Below are 23,299 nucleotides of genomic sequence, written 5' to 3'. Positions count from 1 at the left end.
AGGCAGCTATTTGTTGCACAGGCTCTTGCAGATTACCATAGTGGACACAAGATTTGGTGTTTGGTACCCATCCAAACAAATCATGGGGATAGAAGATTTGCACTATAGTAATTCATATTAGGCTCTATTAGGAGAGATTTGATATCGTTTGACAACTGTAATTTTGTACATATATGTAATTTTATTATAGTATATCAGATGGTTGCCTTGTGGGAAAGCTTATGCTCAACACAGTAAGTCTGAGTTGGTTATGGTGACAGGCCAGTGATAAAAGTTATAGGCTTGATGCATTATGAGAAAATGCAGTAAATGCATGTTAATTGTGAAAATCTTATGATCAATTAAAAAGGTATTTAAGGGTTGTTAGACCTGGTGTCATTGGAGTGAGTTTCCCCTGTATATTTTGCCTTTGCCTCCTGTGTTTTGCTGGTTTAGATGCTCTGGGCACTTTGCCGATGTTGTTCAGTGCCAAAGTGCAAGTGCCCCCTTTGTAAATTGTTGGTATGGATTGGTGTTCCCATCATTGGCTTTTTTGATTTACTAGTCAGTCCCTAATAAAGGGCACTGTGCGTGCCCAGGGCCTGTAAATCAAATGCTGCTAGTGGGCCTGCAGCACTGGTTGTGCCATCCACATAAGCAGTCTGTAAATGTATTTCGGGCTTGCATTGTAGTGCCTGTGTGCAGTCTAGTGCCATGTCGACTTGGTTAGAGCACCCACTTGCCAGGCCCTAACCTTCCCTTTTCTTACATGTTAGTAACCCCTAAGACAGGCCAAAGGTACCCTTGTGGGCAGGGTGCAGTGTATGTGAAAGGTAGGACATGCCCTGATGTGTGTGGCATGTCCTGATATAGAAATACTGCCAATTTAGTTTTTCACTATTGCAAGGCTATCTGTTCCCGTAGGATAGACTTGGAAATTTGCTTATAACGTCTTATAAGCATTAGTATTCTGGCTACAGGGCTTTCACGCATTTTAGGGCCTGTGGGCTTTGGGAGGGGGGGTAGGGCTCTGTGGTCATGGTCTGTGATGTCCTAGCGCGGGCACACTCTGTTGGAGTTACCAGGCGCTTTATAAGCTTAATAATAATAATAATAACTACCCCTGGGAACAAGGTAGGAAAATAAAGTTTAGTATACATGAAATCAAAATGTTAAAATGCATCTTTTAGTGAGGGTGATTTTTACTTAATGTGTTTAAAAATACCACTTTCAGAAAGTAGGTATTTATTGCTTAGCCATCCAGTGTGCCTCTGCTAGGATGTGTATTTACTGTCTCGTACAATAACGCATGCAATGTCACCGTCACAGATATAACGGAAGATATCCTAACAACCACGTTTTCCATTAGTTTGTTTTTAACATCTTGATTATCTCAACTAACAAAACATAATCGACCATCACGCATGAGTCACAATAAATGTCATAAAACAATGAACAACACATAAAACATTGATAATTATGTGCATAGTCCCTCATGATATTCATGTTTTTTTTAGGACTAATCCTTGATGAAGGGTAACGATACCCGAAATGCATTGGATGTCACAGTCCATTAATTAGGAGTTACAAAAGTATGATAAAAAATTGAGATCAAGATATACAATGTATGAATAAAATACATTAAATTACATTCATTCAGAAATAAGCTGTTTACCTTTATTATCAACTTGAAGAGCCTATATAAAGGACAGAAGTTGTGCCCAGGGGGACACATTCCTTTTAGGAAGTGCAGTAATTAAATTAAGTAAAAGCTAGGACATGTGCTTTTACGTTTTGCATGTTCTAGAAGTGAAAAACACCCAAATTCGTTTTTTCACTACTGTTAGACCATCTCCTCTCATAGGTGAACATTGGAAATTTCTTAAAACTCTTTTAAGCTGTTATCACTGATTAGAAAGGAGTAGCTGTGCCATGTTTTATATCTTGGGAATGGTAATGACAAATCCTCTTTACTGGCAAAGTTGTATTCGACATTACTATTTTTGAAATACCACTATAGAAAGTGGACATTTCTCTGCTCTTACAAAGCTCTGTGTGCCTGCAGTATGTTTCCAATATACGTTGGGGGTGGGTGACATCTACACTTTATGCATTCCCTCTAGACAGCTACAAACACAGGACGGTTAGGTGTGTCTGAGTACTCATCTGTATTCTAATGGCTCTTCCTGGGCAAGAAGGGAATGAGGAGCTGGCAATTACACCCGAATAGGCAGTTTCCTGTCCCAACAAAAACGGCTGATTACCACCTGCAGGTAGTCCAGAGACAGGGCTGGGAAGAAAGGGCTTCTGCACACTTCAAAGACCCTTCTTTGAAGTCACCCGCACTTCAATGGCACAACTGGGTATAAGTACTGGGTCTCTGACCCCACCAAAGCAGACGCTACAAGGACTGACACTCTGCTGGACTGCTGATCTGGGAGACCTGCTTTTCTGCTGTGCTGACTTGCTGCCTGTGCTCTCTGACCCTGCTGAGAGAGAGAGCTGGACTCTGCCCTGCAACCAAAGTGATCTTCAAGGGCTTGTTGGCTTACCTTCTGTTGCTTGAGCCTCAGGGCTATCAAAATCTCTACCCCTGCTCCTGGTTCTCCAAAAGTGGACCCAGATACTTCCACCAGAAAAATTGATACATTTCCATTCGGCTTGGAGTAGAACCGTTGCATCAACCCTGTTTCGGGTAGAGTCGGCGCATTTCTCTCAGCACCAATGCATTGCCTTCAGAACCTGATGCATCCGAATTGTGCATCGCTCCCGCAGCTGTGAGGAGAGATCAACTCCTCCCCTCCTCGACTGAGCATAGAAACCTAGTGTATTACATTGGAACCAGCACCTCTTGGCTTCAGTGCTTCGTCTTTGGAACCAACGCATCACCAGCACTGTGGGATACACATCAATGCATCGTTTGACTGCGCCCCACATCTCGCTGATGCAATCAGGATCAAGGTACTCTGTTCCCCGGACCTACGTGGCTCCTGTATCCGGCCAGTGCACCATCACGGTCGTCTCAAACTGTTGACTTTGCCCCAGTCCAGCATAGCCAAATAACCCCCTTTGGTGCTTCTAAGCGCTAGAACTCTTTTTATTCTCAAAAATTCATAACTCGACTTATACCTATTGGATTTTTGTTGTTTTGGTCTTGATTTATTTATAAAATTATTGTCTTTTTCTAAACCAGTGTGGAGTCTTTTTATGACATTTTCATTGTGTTACTGTGGGCCTGTGGGTGTTGCACAAATACTTCACACATTGCCTCTTTAGTTTAGCCTCACTCCTCTGTGCCAAACTACCAGACCATGACCACAGGTATACTTTTAGTGTGTGTCTTACTTACCCTAACTAGGAATGTGGTCCCTGCTTGGACAGGATGCATACCTCTGCCAACCAGAAACCCAATTTCTACCAGCTTATATTCAGTACAGCAAGACTGAATTGTTTATGGTGGAAGGATGATGGTTACAGGACTGATTTATTTATTGTGAAATATTATGATAAAGGCAGAAGGCCAGAAGTACTCATTATAAAAAGCATATATTAACATCAATCCATTTAAGGGTTGAATTTTGTGTGAACATTTACGGAGAAGGATTTTGTTACATAGAATCTGAGATATCCCTGCAGTAAGCAAGGTTTTTTGTTACCCTTTTGACAAACCTTGGATATAGAAGATTTACGCTGATCAGAACCTTGTTAGGCTCCTTAGGCCCTTGGCCAACTGTAATTGTGTATATCTTTGTCATTTTATGTTTGTGTGCCTGATGGCTGCTATGTAGGAAAGCTTATTATCAAAACAGTAGGCATGAATTGGTTATGGTGACAAGCAACATGTCTGATTTGTGCACTTGTATAAGTTAAGTCCAATGCCATAGGTCAAATCAACTTACTATGAAAAGTTATGTCAGAGTCAGTAGGCCTAGCTTATTTATTGTGAAAAGCATGTGTTGGAGCTAGTGGTCCTTTAAATAGTGGGTTGTTATGTGATTGTGTTACAGGCTACAATCAGGTATTTTGTTGCACGTTATCTCACAGATAACCATAGTAGGCAAGGGTATTGGTGTTGGCCACCTACTTTGACCAACCCTAGAGCCTTTCACTGTGGCAGTTCTTGTTAGGAGGTATTAACCTTTCTGTATTTTCCTACAGAGTTGTAATTGTAAACCTCCAGCATGATGTTTGTAGGTGTATGTGCACTTGAGTAGGTATGTGTTGGTAATGGTGTCAAGCCAATAGTAAAAGCTTCAAGCTTTATGGGCTTACTAGGAAAAGTTATGTCAGATTGCTGAGATACAATTTGTTTAAAATGACCGGGGCTAGTGTGCCTGATTGACTTATTGTGAAACAGATAAAAAGTATGTGTTAACAACAGTAGACTTACAAGGGTGGTCTATTATTAAACCTTGCTAAAGCCTGAGGGCAGGTATATTGTTATGAAGAATCTCGCAGGTTACTGTAGGTGACGAGTTCTGGTGTTGACCTACCCAAACATACCATGGGGATAGAAGATTTGTACTAGGGTAATCCTTAATAGGATCTTTAAGGAAAGATTTGTGCTTTTGAAAACAAATGTAATTTTGTAGAAATTTGTAATTTGATGAGTGGTTGCTTGTGGAAAAGCTTATGCGTAAAACAATATTCCTGCTTAAGTATGGTGACAAGCCAATATTAAAAGCTATATGCCTGATTGGTACACTGGCAAATGTTAATGCTAGATGCCAAATGTTTCATCTGTTTATTAGTCATACTATTTGCAAAACAGTGGATTTCTATTCCACTGTGTTACAGGCTGTAGACAGTATTTTGCTACATGTAACCTCCCTGATCTCTGTAGTAGGCAAGGATTTTAGTGTCACCCACTCTGATGATTCTTGTTAGGCCTCGTTCATTGTTTTGAAATTATTTTGTACATATTTTTAATTGTATACCTGTATAAAAGATTGTCAGCTTATGTGCACTTCTGTAGGACTGTTTGGGTTAAAGACAAAGTATCAAGCCAATGGTAACAGCTACAAGCCTCATTGGTTAACTGGGAAAAGTTATGTCAGATTGCTTATGTGTGATCTGCTTAGAATGAAACATAATGACAAATCAAGTAGGTCATTCTTACTCATTTTGGAAAGCATGTGTTAACTGTGTGTAGGCAGCTATTTGTTGCACAGGCTCTTGCAGATTACCATAGTGGACACAAGATTTGGTGTTTGGTACCCATCCAAACAAATCATGGGGATAGAAGATTTGCACTATAGTAATTCATATTAGGCTCTATTAGGAGAGATTTGATATCGTTTGACAACTGTAATTTTGTACATATATGTAATTTTATTATAGTATATCAGATGGTTGCCTTGTGGGAAAGCTTATGCTCAACACAGTAAGTCTGAGTTGGTTATGGTGACAGGCCAGTGATAAAAGTTATAGGCTTGATGCATTATGAGAAAATGCAGTAAATGCATGTTAATTGTGAAAATCTTATGATCAATTAAAAAGGTATTTAAGGGTTGTTAGACCTGGTGTCATTGGAGTGAGTTTCCCCTGTATATTTTGCCTTTGCCTCCTGTGTTTTGCTGGTTTAGATGCTCTGGGCACTTTGCCGATGTTGTTCAGTGCCAAAGTGCAAGTGCCCCCTTTGTAAATTGTTGGTATGGATTGGTGTTCCCATCATTGGCTTTTTTGATTTACTAGTCAGTCCCTAATAAAGGGCACTGTGCGTGCCCAGGGCCTGTAAATCAAATGCTGCTAGTGGGCCTGCAGCACTGGTTGTGCCATCCACATAAGCAGTCTGTAAATGTATTTCGGGCTTGCATTGTAGTGCCTGTGTGCAGTCTAGTGCCATGTCGACTTGGTTAGAGCACCCACTTGCCAGGCCCTAACCTTCCCTTTTCTTACATGTTAGTAACCCCTAAGACAGGCCAAAGGTACCCTTGTGGGCAGGGTGCAGTGTATGTGAAAGGTAGGACATGCCCTGATGTGTGTGGCATGTCCTGATATAGAAATACTGCCAATTTAGTTTTTCACTATTGCAAGGCTATCTGTTCCCGTAGGATAGACTTGGAAATTTGCTTATAACGTCTTATAAGCATTAGTATTCTGGCTACAGGGCTTTCACGCATTTTAGGGCCTGTGGGCTTTGGGAGGGGGGGTAGGGCTCTGTGGTCATGGTCTGTGATGTCCTAGCGCGGGCACACTCTGTTGGAGTTACCAGGCGCTTTATAAGCTTAATAATAATAATAATAACTACCCCTGGGAACAAGGTAGGAAAATAAAGTTTAGTATACATGAAATCAAAATGTTAAAATGCATCTTTTAGTGAGGGTGATTTTTACTTAATGTGTTTAAAAATACCACTTTCAGAAAGTAGGTATTTATTGCTTAGCCATCCAGTGTGCCTCTGCTAGGATGTGTATTTACTGTCTCGTACAATAACGCATGCAATGTCACCGTCACAGATATAACGGAAGATATCCTAACAACCACGTTTTCCATTAGTTTGTTTTTAACATCTTGATTATCTCAACTAACAAAACATAATCGACCATCACGCATGAGTCACAATAAATGTCATAAAACAATGAACAACACATAAAACATTGATAATTATGTGCATAGTCCCTCATGATATTCATGTTTTTTTTAGGACTAATCCTTGATGAAGGGTAACGATACCCGAAATGCATTGGATGTCACAGTCCATTAATTAGGAGTTACAAAAGTATGATAAAAAATTGAGATCAAGATATACAATGTATGAATAAAATACATTAAATTACATTCATTCAGAAATAAGCTGTTTACCTTTATTATCAACTTGAAGAGCCTATATAAAGGACAGAAGTTGTGCCCAGGGGGACACATTCCTTTTAGGAAGTGCAGTAATTAAATTAAGTAAAAGCTAGGACATGTGCTTTTACGTTTTGCATGTTCTAGAAGTGAAAAACACCCAAATTCGTTTTTTCACTACTGTTAGACCATCTCCTCTCATAGGTGAACATTGGAAATTTCTTAAAACTCTTTTAAGCTGTTATCACTGATTAGAAAGGAGTAGCTGTGCCATGTTTTATATCTTGGGAATGGTAATGACAAATCCTCTTTACTGGCAAAGTTGTATTCGACATTACTATTTTTGAAATACCACTATAGAAAGTGGACATTTCTCTGCTCTTACAAAGCTCTGTGTGCCTGCAGTATGTTTCCAATATACGTTGGGGGTGGGTGACATCTACACTTTATGCATTCCCTCTAGACAGCTACAAACACAGGAAGGTTAGGTGTGTCTGAGTACTCATCTGTATTCTAATGGCTCTTCCTGGGCAAGAAGGGAATGAGGAGCTGGCAATTACACCCGAATAGGCAGTTTCCTGTCCCAACAAAAACGGCTGATTACCACCTGCAGGTAGTCCAGAGACAGGGCTGGGAAGAAAGGGCTTCTGCACACTTCAAAGACCCTTCTTTGAAGTCACCCGCACTTCAATGGCACAACTGGGTATAAGTACTGGGTCTCTGACCCCACCAAAGCAGACGCTACAAGGACTGACACTCTGCTGGACTGCTGATCTGGGAGACCTGCTTTTCTGCTGTGCTGACTTGCTGCCTGTGCTCTCTGACCCTGCTGAGAGAGAGAGCTGGACTCTGCCCTGCAACCAAAGTGATCTTCAAGGGCTTGTTGGCTTACCTTCTGTTGCTTGAGCCTCAGGGCTATCAAAATCTCTACCCCTGCTCCTGGTTCTCCAAAAGTGGACCCAGATACTTCCACCAGAAAAATTGATACATTTCCATTCGGCTTGGAGTAGAACCGTTGCATCAACCCTGTTTCGGGTAGAGTCGGCGCATTTCTCTCAGCACCAATGCATTGCCTTCAGAACCTGATGCATCCGAATTGTGCATCGCTCCCGCAGCTGGGAGGAGAGATCAACTCCTCCCCTCCTCGACTGAGCATAGAAACCTAGTGTATTACATTGGAACCAGCACCTCTTGGCTTCAGTGCTTCGTCTTTGGAACCAACGCATCACCAGCACTGTGGGATACACATCAATGCATCGTTTGACTGCGCCCCACATCTCGCTGATGCAATCAGGATCAAGGTACTCTGTTCCCCGGACCTACGTGGCTCCTGTATCCGGCCAGTGCACCATCACGGTCGTCTCAAACTGTTGACTTTGCCCCAGTCCAGCATAGCCAAATAACCCCCTTTGGTGCTTCTAAGCGCTAGAACTCTTTTTATTCTCAAAAATTCATAACTCGACTTATACCTATTGGATTTTTGTTGTTTTGGTCTTGATTTATTTATAAAATTATTGTCTTTTTCTAAACCAGTGTGGAGTCTTTTTATGACATTTTCATTGTGTTACTGTGGGCCTGTGGGTGTTGCACAAATACTTCACACATTGCCTCTTTAGTTTAGCCTCACTCCTCTGTGCCAAACTACCAGACCATGACCACAGGTATACTTTTAGTGTGTGTCTTACTTACCCTAACTAGGAATGTGGTCCCTGCTTGGACAGGATGCATACCTCTGCCAACCAGAAACCCAATTTCTACCAGCTTATATTCAGTACAGCAAGACTGAATTGTTTATGGTGGAAGGATGATGGTTACAGGACTGATTTATTTATTGTGAAATATTATGATAAAGGCAGAAGGCCAGAAGTACTCATTATAAAAAGCATATATTAACATCAATCCATTTAAGGGTTGAATTTTGTGTGAACATTTACGGAGAAGGATTTTGTTACATAGAATCTGAGATATCCCTGCAGTAAGCAAGGTTTTTTGTTACCCTTTTGACAAACCTTGGATATAGAAGATTTACGCTGATCAGAACCTTGTTAGGCTCCTTAGGCCCTTGGCCAACTGTAATTGTGTATATCTTTGTCATTTTATGTTTGTGTGCCTGATGGCTGCTATGTAGGAAAGCTTATTATCAAAACAGTAGGCATGAATTGGTTATGGTGACAAGCAACATGTCTGATTTGTGCACTTGTATAAGTTAAGTCCAATGCCATAGGTCAAATCAACTTACTATGAAAAGTTATGTCAGAGTCAGTAGGCCTAGCTTATTTATTGTGAAAAGCATGTGTTGGAGCTAGTGGTCCTTTAAATAGTGGGTTGTTATGTGATTGTGTTACAGGCTACAATCAGGTATTTTGTTGCACGTTATCTCACAGATAACCATAGTAGGCAAGGGTATTGGTGTTGGCCACCTACTTTGACCAACCCTAGAGCCTTTCACTGTGGCAGTTCTTGTTAGGAGGTATTAACCTTTCTGTATTTTCCTACAGAGTTGTAATTGTAAACCTCCAGCATGATGTTTGTAGGTGTATGTGCACTTGAGTAGGTATGTGTTGGTAATGGTGTCAAGCCAATAGTAAAAGCTTCAAGCTTTATGGGCTTACTAGGAAAAGTTATGTCAGATTGCTGAGATACAATTTGTTTAAAATGACCGGGGCTAGTGTGCCTGATTGACTTATTGTGAAACAGATAAAAAGTATGTGTTAACAACAGTAGACTTACAAGGGTGGTCTATTATTAAACCTTGCTAAAGCCTGAGGGCAGGTATATTGTTATGAAGAATCTCGCAGGTTACTGTAGGTGACGAGTTCTGGTGTTGACCTACCCAAACATACCATGGGGATAGAAGATTTGTACTAGGGTAATCCTTAATAGGATCTTTAAGGAAAGATTTGTGCTTTTGAAAACAAATGTAATTTTGTAGAAATTTGTAATTTGATGAGTGGTTGCTTGTGGAAAAGCTTATGCGTAAAACAATATTCCTGCTTAAGTATGGTGACAAGCCAATATTAAAAGCTATATGCCTGATTGGTACACTGGCAAATGTTAATGCTAGATGCCAAATGTTTCATCTGTTTATTAGTCATACTATTTGCAAAACAGTGGATTTCTATTCCACTGTGTTACAGGCTGTAGACAGTATTTTGCTACATGTAACCTCCCTGATCTCTGTAGTAGGCAAGGATTTTAGTGTCACCCACTCTGATGATTCTTGTTAGGCCTCGTTCATTGTTTTGAAATTATTTTGTACATATTTTTAATTGTATACCTGTATAAAAGATTGTCAGCTTATGTGCACTTCTGTAGGACTGTTTGGGTTAAAGACAAAGTATCAAGCCAATGGTAACAGCTACAAGCCTCATTGGTTAACTGGGAAAAGTTATGTCAGATTGCTTATGTGTGATCTGCTTAGAATGAAACATAATGACAAATCAAGTAGGTCATTCTTACTCATTTTGGAAAGCATGTGTTAACTGTGTGTAGGCAGCTATTTGTTGCACAGGCTCTTGCAGATTACCATAGTGGACACAAGATTTGGTGTTTGGTACCCATCCAAACAAATCATGGGGATAGAAGATTTGCACTATAGTAATTCATATTAGGCTCTATTAGGAGAGATTTGATATCGTTTGACAACTGTAATTTTGTACATATATGTAATTTTATTATAGTATATCAGATGGTTGCCTTGTGGGAAAGCTTATGCTCAACACAGTAAGTCTGAGTTGGTTATGGTGACAGGCCAGTGATAAAAGTTATAGGCTTGATGCATTATGAGAAAATGCAGTAAATGCATGTTAATTGTGAAAATCTTATGATCAATTAAAAAGGTATTTAAGGGTTGTTAGACCTGGTGTCATTGGAGTGAGTTTCCCCTGTATATTTTGCCTTTGCCTCCTGTGTTTTGCTGGTTTAGATGCTCTGGGCACTTTGCCGATGTTGTTCAGTGCCAAAGTGCAAGTGCCCCCTTTGTAAATTGTTGGTATGGATTGGTGTTCCCATCATTGGCTTTTTTGATTTACTAGTCAGTCCCTAATAAAGGGCACTGTGCGTGCCCAGGGCCTGTAAATCAAATGCTGCTAGTGGGCCTGCAGCACTGGTTGTGCCATCCACATAAGCAGTCTGTAAATGTATTTCGGGCTTGCATTGTAGTGCCTGTGTGCAGTCTAGTGCCATGTCGACTTGGTTAGAGCACCCACTTGCCAGGCCCTAACCTTCCCTTTTCTTACATGTTAGTAACCCCTAAGACAGGCCAAAGGTACCCTTGTGGGCAGGGTGCAGTGTATGTGAAAGGTAGGACATGCCCTGATGTGTGTGGCATGTCCTGATATAGAAATACTGCCAATTTAGTTTTTCACTATTGCAAGGCTATCTGTTCCCGTAGGATAGACTTGGAAATTTGCTTATAACGTCTTATAAGCATTAGTATTCTGGCTACAGGGCTTTCACGCATTTTAGGGCCTGTGGGCTTTGGGAGGGGGGGTAGGGCTCTGTGGTCATGGTCTGTGATGTCCTAGCGCGGGCACACTCTGTTGGAGTTACCAGGCGCTTTATAAGCTTAATAATAATAATAATAACTACCCCTGGGAACAAGGTAGGAAAATAAAGTTTAGTATACATGAAATCAAAATGTTAAAATGCATCTTTTAGTGAGGGTGATTTTTACTTAATGTGTTTAAAAATACCACTTTCAGAAAGTAGGTATTTATTGCTTAGCCATCCAGTGTGCCTCTGCTAGGATGTGTATTTACTGTCTGGCTTTTGAGTGACAGGGGCTGGGGATGTGCAGTGGCTCCAGAGAGTCTGGATGAATCAGGACAGGGCTGAATGAACCTGGGCTGCATTTAGAGTAGGGGGAGGAGATTTCCATTCAACTGAAGGGGCATGGTCTGCCTCCTACAATGCTGTCTCCACCTCCTGCCAGGAAGCCGCACTAGAGAGGACACAACAGTTTTTGCCACAGAGAACAAAGGAGTTTGTAGTATAAAAGAGGGGCCCAGCCCCCAAACTTTTAGATCACTTCTGGCAATCAAGAGGAACCTTTGCCAAGGAGAAAAGCCAGAGAAACTGAGGAGGAATACTGCCCCTGTGTTGTTTGCTGTCTTGGGTTGGCCAGAAGTGGCTACTTGCTGCCAAGGAAAGGAGAAAGGACTTTGCTGTTTTCTGTGTCCCCTGCTTGAGGAAGATCTCCAAGGGCTTGAATTGAGCTTGGCTCCTGTTCTGAAGTCTCAGAGACACAAAGACTTCACCTCAAGTCCCGCTGACTCCTCTGCTGGGAGTTCTGACTTGCTGAGAGGTGCCTGCCAGTGTTCTGGGCCTCTGGAGGTTGTTTTGGAACTGGAAACGTCAGGAACTGTGAAAATCGATGCATCGTTGCTGCGAGAGATAATATCCGATGCATCGGTGCTGCAGACAAATTGATGCAGCACCTGTGCTCATGGCTGAAGTGTCTGCTGTGCGATGAATTCTGTGCACCGATCTCCAATGTCCGAGATCACCGCACAGATTCTGACACAGGCCCAGTTGGAGAGGAACCGACGCATCACAACGGATCATCATACATCGCATTGAAGTGCCAAGTCAGTCGCATCATTGGGAGATGCAGTAAGAATCTGACTAATCACCTCCACACAGTAAGAAATCGATGCATCACCTCCTCTCCGATAAGGAACCGACACATCACCTCCCCTGTGCAGCAGGTGCAGCAGAAGGAATCGACGCATCACCTCCCCTGGAGTAAGGAACCAACGTTATCACCATCCCTGAGTGTAAGGAACTGACGCATCGCCTTCCCTGCAACCCTTTTTGCTTGCATTTTTCAGCGCATCCAAGTTTTTTTGTGGAAAAGTGTTGCATCTTACATTTTCTTGGAACTACACTGTTTCTACCATTTTAAGATTCATATTTGTAATACTTTATTGTGGATTTTTGTTGTTTGGTCTTGTTTTGGTTTAGATAAAGATTACTTTTTCTTCTAAATTGGTGTGGTGTTCATGTGTAGTGTTTTCACTGTACCACTGTATGGGTTCACAAATGCTTTACACACTGTCTCTGACATAAGCCTGTCTGCTCATGCCAAGCTACCAAGGGGGTGAGCAGGGGTTATTTTAGAAGTGTATCCCCCCTACCCCGACAAGAAGCAAGGGTCCCTAATTGGACAAAGGTACCTACCTCTGTCAACTAGAGACACCCATTTCTAACAAGGGTGGGTTGTTAATACTCTGTATTAAAGCCAAAAGATAGGTATTTTGTTAGATGGAGTCTCACAGATTACTGTAAGGCAAGGCTTTTGTTGTTGGTTACCCCCTCTGACAAACTATAGGTATTAAAGATTTGCAATGTGAGAATCCTTGTTAGACCCGTCCTCCTTTAGGAGAGATTGTATTTTGCTTTACCAACTGTAGTCTTGTAGTTGTACAACTGCGTGCATGGCGTTTGCCTTGTGGGAAAGTTTATGCTTAATACAGTAGGCCTCAGTTATGGCGACAAGCAGAGGATGACAGCTGTAGGCCTGAATGTTTCACTGGTAAACGGTATTTCAGATACCTCAGCTCTGATCGGTTTATTATGAAAAGGTACTATGTAACATCTATGTTGAAGCAAATAGTCCTATAATGGTGATTGGTTGTGCACCTTGTTATGGCATACATTCAGGTATTTTGTTACATGAAGTCTTATGGATTATCTTTGTAAGGCAGGAGTTTGGTGTTGGTTACCGTCTGAAAAAACCTATAGAGAAAAGATTTGACTGTGGCTCAATGATTAGAGCGGCAGACCCTGATGCAGAGGTCTAGCCCGGGACCAGGGTTCAATTCCCCGCCTCGGCGGGTCTTGGGCTCAAAAATTCCACGGACCTGATAATTCTCGCCTCGGTGCCATTCCAATCATGGAGTCCCACTCTGCAACTCTGGGCAATAGCTTGCTTAATCTCCACAACGGCCCCCACAACGCTAAGGATGCCTGGCCTCCACCTTGGGGGTGCCCAGGAGTGGACGCCTCACAGGGAAAAGCCAGGATGGGTTCCACAGCGGTATTCATACAAGCGCCTTGAGACCCTTGCGGGTGAGTAGTGCGCTATACAAGTATCAATTTACATTTACATTTTTCAATGGAATAACTATTGCCAAAGTCTCTTTGGAATCTCCAAGCTGCCTACCAGGGTCTTGTAATAAAATATCCACATACATACATATATAGACTTTGATTTAACCCCCTTCTGACATTTATCTGTCTGAGTGTCATTTATACTCTGCTTCCCTTCATGACAGCATACATCAGTCATTGACCCTATCGCCTTGTAAATGACAACATTTTATGATCACATGTGCATATCCATCTGAAAATGAGTGCGTGTCAGAATCCGAGCTGGTTGACCAGTCCTTTAGTTCTCAAGTTCCTCTTTTCATAGTACTCCCTTAATTTCTTTGCTTCTCCTCTTATCATTTACCTTTTTCTTAAGAGGAGAGTACAGCTCCTCTGGCAGTGCTAACGGACCACTTGCTCTCTGCTTATTTCATCTGCAGGGAGACCCATCCTGCATGGTCACTTCCCCTAAACCAGGAGACCATTTATGTGTTGCTGTTGTCCAAAGTGTATCATTGTAATATTCCAAGATGGCCTACACATTGGCTCTAAATTAGGTGATGATGATACAAAAGGAGGGACAAGACAGAAGGGCTTATTTAATGAGGTCCAGTGTACAGGCCCCAATAATCAAGAACAAAACTGGGTACAAAGTTCCTCTGGTGCATAGAAGAGGTTGCTCAGGACGTCAATGCCATTATACAGAACCGGAAAGGCCTAGTAGTAACTTGGGAAATTCCCTTGGTTGAACTAGAGCTCTCACACACCCAGCAAGCTGGGTGTCATGCTTCATCATATGAGCTCTGCCCCTCGTCAAGGCGGCGCTGCAATCCTTGACGGGCACCCAAACCGGGGCTCTTTATCGGGGATCTTCTGTTCCTGCCGGTTGGTGCATGGGGGTGAGTGGCCTAATGAGTGTAGATGTGTGGAGGAGTGAGGTTAAAACGGGTCAGTTAGTCCTTATCAATAGTTTATTCGGAAGGTAAACTACCCGATTAAAATGGTGTAGAGTGGCTAGTGTACTAGAGAAGGTGTCTAGTCATGAAGCTCTACTCTATAGATCGACATGTTTCATGCCTCGTGTGTCAGGAGGATCTAGGCACTTCTTCAGGATCATAAGCAACTATCTACACTACGTGGAGAGGTGCATTCTACCTACCACGTCTTCAGGTGCGTTGCCTGCGGACAAGGGTGAAAAAGTATAATACCAGATAACAATCTAAACAATTCTCTTCTAAATATCAACAAGGATTGTCACCAAGGTGAAAAAACGCTATTAAGGTTATAGATGCATAGAGGTAAATCAACTCTTTAATCATTATAGCGTATGGTGTCTATTTACACCAAGTGTGTAAAACAAAGAATAAGAGGCGTGCAATTAAAAAATATTTGAAAAAACATGTATTAAAGGTGAGGAATCATTCAACACTCATGGACAAGGGGATTGCAACTGCGAACTCACCTAGTGGGTTGCTAGAAATTGCTAGCAACAGTCCTGGCGGTGACTAGAGGACACCAGTTGGGTCCTGTAGAAATGAAAGCGTCAAACAATGGGGAATAGGGGGTTAGGGAAGCCTGGTACATGACGCGAGTAAAGCAGGCAATCAGTCAAACCAAAACTGACAGTAGTAGTATGGTAATCAGAGGTACTGCTAGGATGCTGAGTGGAGACTCAACCATGTAAGGCGGGACCCACTCACACCGAACAAGAGCCGCACCGCAAGGAGTGTGTCGAGCGGTCTGATCGGGGCCGAGGGTACGGCCGTTTACAGGCGGAGGAGAAGCTCACCAGGAGAGCCCAGAAGTAGCTCTCGAGAGCAGTACGAAGAAACCAGAGACTGGAGCTAAAGGTATACTCACCCGCGTTGAATCACGCTAAGCTGGTGCTTATTGCTATATGTGGGTGTTAGTGTGGTACATATGAGGGGCAATAAAGGCCAGGACAATGTTAACAAGTGTAAAAATAGCAAAATAGTGCAGTAATGCTATCACAAAATATGCAGCATAATTTGCCTTTGCTTGCTGCAGAATTTAGTCAACCATGCTGCATAATTTGGTCTTCTCCTGCTGCATAATTCCAATGGCTCTGTTTATAGTGCTATGTGGCCTGTGGCAGAAAGCACTGTGAATATGTAAGTCATTATTTTAAAACAGTATTTACATATTCTAAGCTAGGCTGCTGCAACATGGTGCAGTGATTGAAATCAAACAAGTTCTTACAAAACATACTTTTCAGTAATAAGTAATCAAACTGTGTCAAATGCAGACATTTTTGTAAGTGTCTCTACTAGTCCAGATCCCAGCTGATAAATCCTTTACATTACATCTTAAAAAGAATAGATCTTTGCCACCATAAACCTTTAAGCAGATCCACTGGAATTATTCAGCAGAAGAGGACAACATTATGCGGAAGGTTTCACTAAATTATGCAGCAAGAAAAGGTAAGTTATGCGGCACAATGCGCCACATTTTGTGGTTAGCATTACTTCATTATTTTGTCATTTTAACTCACGGTAACACTGTCACGGGAAATATTTCACCTCATTAGTACCAGTGTAGCACCCAAATGCAGCAGTAAGCAACTACAAGATTACCAGTCAATCTTTGCAAAGGGCCTTCCACTGCTCCGGAACACTTTATCATGCTTTAAGTAACTTTTGTTCCATTTGAGCTACAATCAAGTTTTTTTTGTTGAAATCTGCAGATTAAGTAGCAAATGCAGTACACTGATAATTATGTGGAAAAAGCTGCTGCAGAAACTCATAATTCCATGGTTTCTTTTTTAACTTTCTGCACTACCACCCACACTTCAATTTCAGGCAGAGGCATCTCAAAGTCAGTATTAACCATTCAGGGGCAGTTTTTTTGTGAAAGCTGAGTCCATGGGGTAGCAGGTAGAAGGCCAGCAGGGTTGCATTCAGATGCAGAGCCCTAATCCTCTCGGCCCTTGGGGCCTCACAGTACTGGTCTAGGAGACAGAGGAAAGGAGCGAGATTCATAGATATTGTCAAAGAGAAGGCCCAGAATAGGGAGCACTGTATGCAGACTCATTTTTATGTTTACAAATGGCCAGAGACCGCTTCTTCAGCGAGATACCCCAAAGAAGGGGACAATATAAGTGTTTTTGTGTTTTTTAAAAGGAACATTCATTAGTGAAGCTGGTACTTCTGCCAAGTGTGTAAGTGGCCACTGCTGGTTATCATAAAGGAGCAGATGCAGCAGGACTTGGGCCCAGGGATTTGGAGGCCCACTGCATCACAATTATGACTGTCTACCTTTAAAAAAAGGGGCATCAGAGCTTATTGTCCTTTCAAGCATTAGGACAGAGGTGATGATCCATCATGGAGGGGGAAGAGGTAAAAAAGGCAAAGGAGATAGCCTGCTACTCAGGACTGCAGTTATCATTAGTGCAGCAGGTATAGTTGCATTGGGGTCCAAGAGTGTGAGGGGCTCACAACACCCCAATTATGGGGAGAAGTTTGTTTGGGATATCTGTTTTTGTTTGATGCATTTGCTGTTTTAGAAGTCTCATATTTGGTGCAGTTCATAAGCTATAGAAAAAGTATTCCTGAAATCATCTCATAAACCCCGCTCCCTGCACGCAGCCATGTCCCTTCCGCTCCCCCAATCCTTTTCATAAAGTTTTCGAGGGGGGCCTGACCTCAAAACATTTTGCTTAGGGGGGGCTCAGAGTAAAAATGTTTGAAGACCTCTGCTCTAAGAGGATGTAGGGATCTCATCGCAGGTAGGTGTGACTGTTTGAGTGGATTTAACAATTATTTATGATTGGACAGTGACTTGCCCATACAATAAATCCTTTAACAGTTGCAGGTAGGTATAAATTACTGTTGGCTATTTGCATTACAAACCAAAGGGGTACTTGATTTGCAAAAATTATGGAATGCAATGAGTCAGCCTTGAATGAACACATGAAGGATACTGTGCCATCAACCAAATGTTTATATATAGATTAAGAAAATGCAGGTTTGCTTAGGAGCGCTGCACAGCATTTACCCCTGCACTGAATGCAGAGCTGCATCATTTGCAGTACATTTGCAGCCACATACTGTCGGTTTATGGATTACTACCACAAACAGAAATATCACTGGCTGCTGCGAGAGCATGGCGGTCTTTGGAATCCGCCTCGGGTCATTTATCCATCAGCGCGAAAAGCTCTCTTCTCTCAGCAGGGATTGCAATTTGGCTGTAATGCGAACACATTTTCCTGTCAATCATTTCTTTCCATTTCTGTTGCAGGGGAGTCGGGTGCATTTTCGTAGAAATGATCCAAGGAGTCGCAGCATTCCCAGGGATGAAAGACATCCAAGACCAGCTAGAACGAATATTTCTGGTGAGCCTCGCCTGTCACACGTGTGGGGTGTTTTGGACTGGCTGATTTTCTGTTTAAGAAATGCTGCTATGATATTATTGTATTGTCGTGTTAACATTTCAGCCTGGCATCTCTCTGGCCAGGTTAAAAAGACTGCAGCGATGACTGAATAATTTTGCACCTGTGATTGTTGTCCATTTGCTCCGCCATCGAGTGCAAAAAAAGACATTATTAGAGACAGATCAGTACATAAAGCCTTCATACTGAGACTGACCTGTGCAATGATTATATTTCTACTAACGGGTCAGTGCTAAATGTAGTTTTTGCATTAGTCAGTCAGTGCAAACTATGTGTTTTCATTGGTTGAGGAATGTTAGTGTGCTGTTAGCACAGTTCAAGCAGTGCAAATATTGCTTTTGCACTAATCTCTCAGGACAAGTGCAGTCTTGCTGTACACAATTATTACACATGTTGGTATTGGCTAACAATTGAACCTAGCTTTGAAAATAAGATATCAAAGTGACTTTTAAAAAGGATTCTGCAAGACAATGATATCTGCCATCTTTTTCCCTCTCAATGCTAGACTGTGGGTTCGCCTCATCATATTCTATGATGGGTTTCTAGTTCTATTTAAGTTAACACTGAGGGAACTTGACCACGTGGTGTTTCCATTTAAGACTTGTGCAAGAGCTCCTGCGACTGCCTTGCAACCTCTCTGTCCTGGTGTCCCTTTCACTACTGTCTCATTTTCTTTAAAGTAGACTTGAATACATGTGGTCTCACCTGTGGCTAAATGTTTGTATGGTTTGTTGAGTGAGTTTCACACTAATTACTCTGTGCAGTATTGGTACTGCCATTTAATCACCTGAAGGTAGACCCCACGCACGCTTTTATTTCAGGAACTATTGTTATCACTTGAATGAGAATGCTGCTGGGCATAAGTAGAAGTATACTTAAGATGAGCCAGTTAATAACCTGTCCCTTTTCCTTATAATGATATTGTAAACAATGCATTGAATCTTAAGGAAACTATGTAACATAGGTCAACATTATTTGTTTATCACTGGGCTATGTGCACAGCGTAAATATTTCAGGGCCAGAAGTATTTTATTTAGGATTCTGCCAGAGAAAATTATACCATCCTGTTTTATATAACATTCTTTAAGAATCCAGCTGTTATTGGAAAGGGACTTGAATTATTAATTCTCTTAATTTTTGCATAGCAAAAATACATTATATATATAATTATATAGAGAAATAATTCTTTAGTCCAGAAGTATTTGAAAGACTGACTGGGAAGGTGCAGTTTGGAAAGCAATATATGTGCAATTTACCTTTTTTCAAAATGTTCCGAATCGGTGGATGAAATTAACCCTGAAGCGTCCTAATAATTAAGAAAGGAAGTTTTTCATTTTGTCAGTTACCTCACCTATCAACGTGTGGACACTTGGATCTATGGTTAATACCATTAGCAATAGTTTTATAGAAATTGACATTTGTATAACTTGTCAGACTCACAGAAAGCAAGGTTTCTTGAGACTAATCTTATGCCAGCATTTTACATTTGTGAAACGATTATTCTGAACACTAAACCTGTATTTTCATGGATTTCAAACAGTGACCAGGTATTGCAGTTGCTATCTTTGTGGTATCTTAAGTGATTTAGTGTGGTTGGCAAGATGGCCCAAGAGTTGGGTGTTGTGCTGTTCACTGACATTTGGTATGACCATTGGGCCATGAGTTCGAATCCCACCACTACATCCTTTTGTCCTTCTGAGGTTGAAACATTGAGTTCTGCTGTATTAGGGAGCACCTATACCAGTTATTTGCAATGCTTGGGATTTCCCAAAACCTTGGTATTTAGTGCTACAAAAATGTGTTATTCTTCATTTTATTATTATTATTAGTAGTATGTGAGTGAGTATCTAACGTGAGTGAGTATCTAACGTGTCCTGTGAGCTATCTCCTTAGCCTTTAGTGGCCTCCGAAGTGGAGCTTTGTGTGCTTTTGTTTATCGACCCCATCCTGTTGGTAACACCCAAGAAGCAATGGCCAGGCACTCTCAGTTCCAGAAAGCAATGGAAGAAGCTTTGTTTAGGGGTGTCCAAAAGTAGTTGCTTTGAATATTCTGCTCACTGTTGTGACACCTATGTCTACCTCTCAATAGCATGTCACACTTTAAAATTATTTTTTGCATTATTTACTTTATACTTGTTGTACCCCTTCAAGAGATTGAGCTACAATAAAAGGTGTAATGTACACGTGATCTTTTTTGACAAATAAACATATTGTATCCAATATATAGGTAGAGTGCGCCTTATTTCTACCCCTATCTCATGATTCAGTGGCATTATTGTCCTCCTCAGTATTTTCCTTCTGACTCTCTGGCGCTCCTCTGTTTTCTTATGCTTGACCCACCCAAGGAGCATTTAGGTATCACTGTGTTTTGATTTGATGATTTCTATACTTTCACCACTGATGTCAGCATCTTACATTGCAGTGCCTGACAGACTAATTTATTTCTCCCTGTGAGTCTCTTCCTGCAACCCCACCACATTTGGCCTCCAGCTCTCTATTTAAGTTATTACCCCCAAGTACCCGCCTGACACCCAAGTACTCCTTACTTTCATTGCTCCCCACCACTGTATAGAAAGACGGCTATCAATAGGTGGATGTAAAATTATTTGAGATCGTTGTCCATTTGTGAGCATGTTTGGGCAAGTGTGAGTCACATGTATTCAACCATCTGGCAGCTTGGCACTAAGCAGTCAGGCTTAACTTGGTGGCAATGTGTACAGGATGTATGCAGCACTTCAAACAGTAATAAAGTGAAAACACAACTCAAAGAAAAATCCCACACCAGTTTAGTAGGATAGAGTAAAATTTAACCCCTTCCCCGCTCATGACGGAACCACTCCGTCATGAGCCACGGTTGGGCTGTGCTCATGACGGAGTGGTTCCGTCATGCTGTGGCCGTTGGCGGCCGCTCCGCCCACGCGGCGCTAATTCCCCGCCTGTGCGGGCGATTAGCGCAGTGGGCGGAGATGTGACGGAACCACTCCGTCATGAGCACAGCTCAACCGTGGCTCGTGATGGAGTGGTTCCGTCACGAGCACAGCGCCACCGCACCTGCCCCCAAACCCCCCCAGCGCCGCGGCGGAATTCCTGCCGCGGCGAAGGGGTTAATAAATGATTTGTGACCAACACAATAAAAATCCAATCAGTAGAACCGGAGATATGCAATTTCAAAGTTACAAATAAAATTGTGCTTAGAAGCATAAAGCGTCAACTGTGGTTATCTGGTCGCACCAGACCGAGATAGAGTCACATGTTAAGGTAGGCAGCATTGGAGTGCAGACCGGCTGTTAGAAACCAGGTTAGGCCTGCTGAACAAAGTGCCTTAAATCCTGATTGAGGAATGTTGTGAGATCCCTGGTCGAGGATATGTCACACAGTGGCAAGTTCAAGGAGCCGCAATTTGGGGACCTGCACTGTCGGCGTGGGAGCCGTCAACTAGGGGCTTGCGATGCAAGTCCTGCATTGAAGATGCTTCGTGCACTGGGGGTTCCGAAGAGGCTGAGGAGCTGTGATGCAAAATACTACATCGACTTCAGGGATGCCATTGACGAGGGGCTTGCGATGCAAAGACCTGCATTGAGGATGCATTGCGCAGTGGCTGTTACAAGGAGGTAGCAGGATGCAATGAAAGGTTTGGCAGTTCCGAAGTGAGGCTGCGCAGAGATGCTTCACACTGCATCAGTTTCAACCACACCTGGGCAGGCAGAACACCTTCAGGCCCACTTCCAAGGTTCCAAGACTGGCACCACTTGGGAGGCAAGACTCACAGCAGGCTAAGTTCAGGTGCTGGGTTTGAAGTGGTTGGAGCCTTTTCTGTCCCTGAGGCTCTGATCAGGAGTTTAGCCAACTTGCCCATGGAGTCACTTTGGTGGTCCTGGGTTCAAGATGCAAGTCCAGTCCTTTTTACTTGGTCAGCAGGGCAACAGAGTAGTAATCCTTTATGCAGAGCAGCACAGCAGTCCATCTGAGTCTTCCACATGTCCAGAGATGTATTGAAGAGTTGGGTCTGAGGTTCTAATATTGATACCGGGTGCCCACTTTGACATAGGAGAAGGTTCTGGAGGCTTCCATCCCCAGAGGTGCTTGGAATTTCCTGCTTCTCTGCCCTAGACACAGTTTGTCTGGGGTCACAAAAGACTAGTGACAATCCCTTTGTGAGTGCGCTCAGGCATAGTCTTTGTGATATGCATGTTTGGTATTTGACAGCTCCTCCCTGTCATCAAGTCAGAGAATGCCTATCTTGCCACATCTAATATCCTTTGTCTCACTGTCTGGGAGCAATACACAAAGATCAACGGCCAGCTAGTCATGTGACCCAGAATACAAGCTGCAGGCAAGAAGATGCCAACAAGAAGATGCCAACTTTCTAAAAGTGATAACAAAGGGGATGATGGACGGAGCGTTAGAGCAAATCAAACACTGACCCCCAGTCAACTGATCTGGGTTTAATCCATCATCATTCTTTAAACGATGGACTTAGGCCCAGATCTCTGTACTGGGGTGAATTTATTTATTTATAAAGTTTTATATAGCGCGAACTTAATCCCGGAGGATATCAGAGCGCTTTACAATTTGAGGGAAATTAAGGTAACAGATCAGTACACGAGTCAAAAAGGGAATATACATTGGCATTGACTCAAATAGTGCACAAATAAAAGAACAATTATAAACCTGGGGTAGGCGAGGAAAGGCTGGTCGCTGAAACATAGTGACAAAGGGGAGCAACTACAATAGTAAAATACAAGATTGACAACCAATATTGTAGTATATCCGATGCCATTAGAGCTGATAATCGTTCCTCTTGTTAAGGTAAGAACTTATTCATGAAGAATCTTTTTGCTTCCAGTTTGAAAGCAACCTTGGAGGAGATTCTACAGGTTTCCGGTGGAAGAGAGTTCCAAATTTTTGGTGCAGATCCCGAGAAGGCTCGTTGGCATGTTCTCTTTTTGAGGAAGATCTGGGGTTTTAAGAGGAGGGAATTAGCACTCCTCGACGGTCTACCCCCTCTGGATAGTTCTAGCTTTTGCGCAA

At 42.3% G+C, this 23,299-nt stretch overlaps 1 protein-coding gene across 5 annotated transcripts in view; it reads left to right on the top strand.

The window, feature by feature from the left end:
- The window catches only part of CDK14 (cyclin dependent kinase 14), a 2,110,677-nt gene that overhangs the window by 1,314,416 nt on the left and 772,962 nt on the right, over positions 1-23,299 (top strand). For all 5 annotated transcript variants that reach the window (XM_085631156.1, XM_085631160.1, XM_085631158.1 and 2 more), the window contains one exon: positions 18,118-18,211. In XM_085631156.1, the coding sequence (XP_085487282.1) occupies positions 18,118-18,211 (94 nt within the window). The remainder of the gene's footprint in view (positions 1-18,117; positions 18,212-23,299) is intronic.

Source organism: Triturus cristatus, chromosome 10 (assembly GCF_964204655.1).
Source record: "Triturus cristatus chromosome 10, aTriCri1.1, whole genome shotgun sequence".
Classification (NCBI taxonomy): domain Eukaryota; kingdom Metazoa; phylum Chordata; class Amphibia; order Caudata; family Salamandridae; genus Triturus; species Triturus cristatus.
The sequence above is the reverse complement of the archived record's forward strand: the minus strand, read 5'-3'. Positions and strand labels throughout refer to the sequence as shown.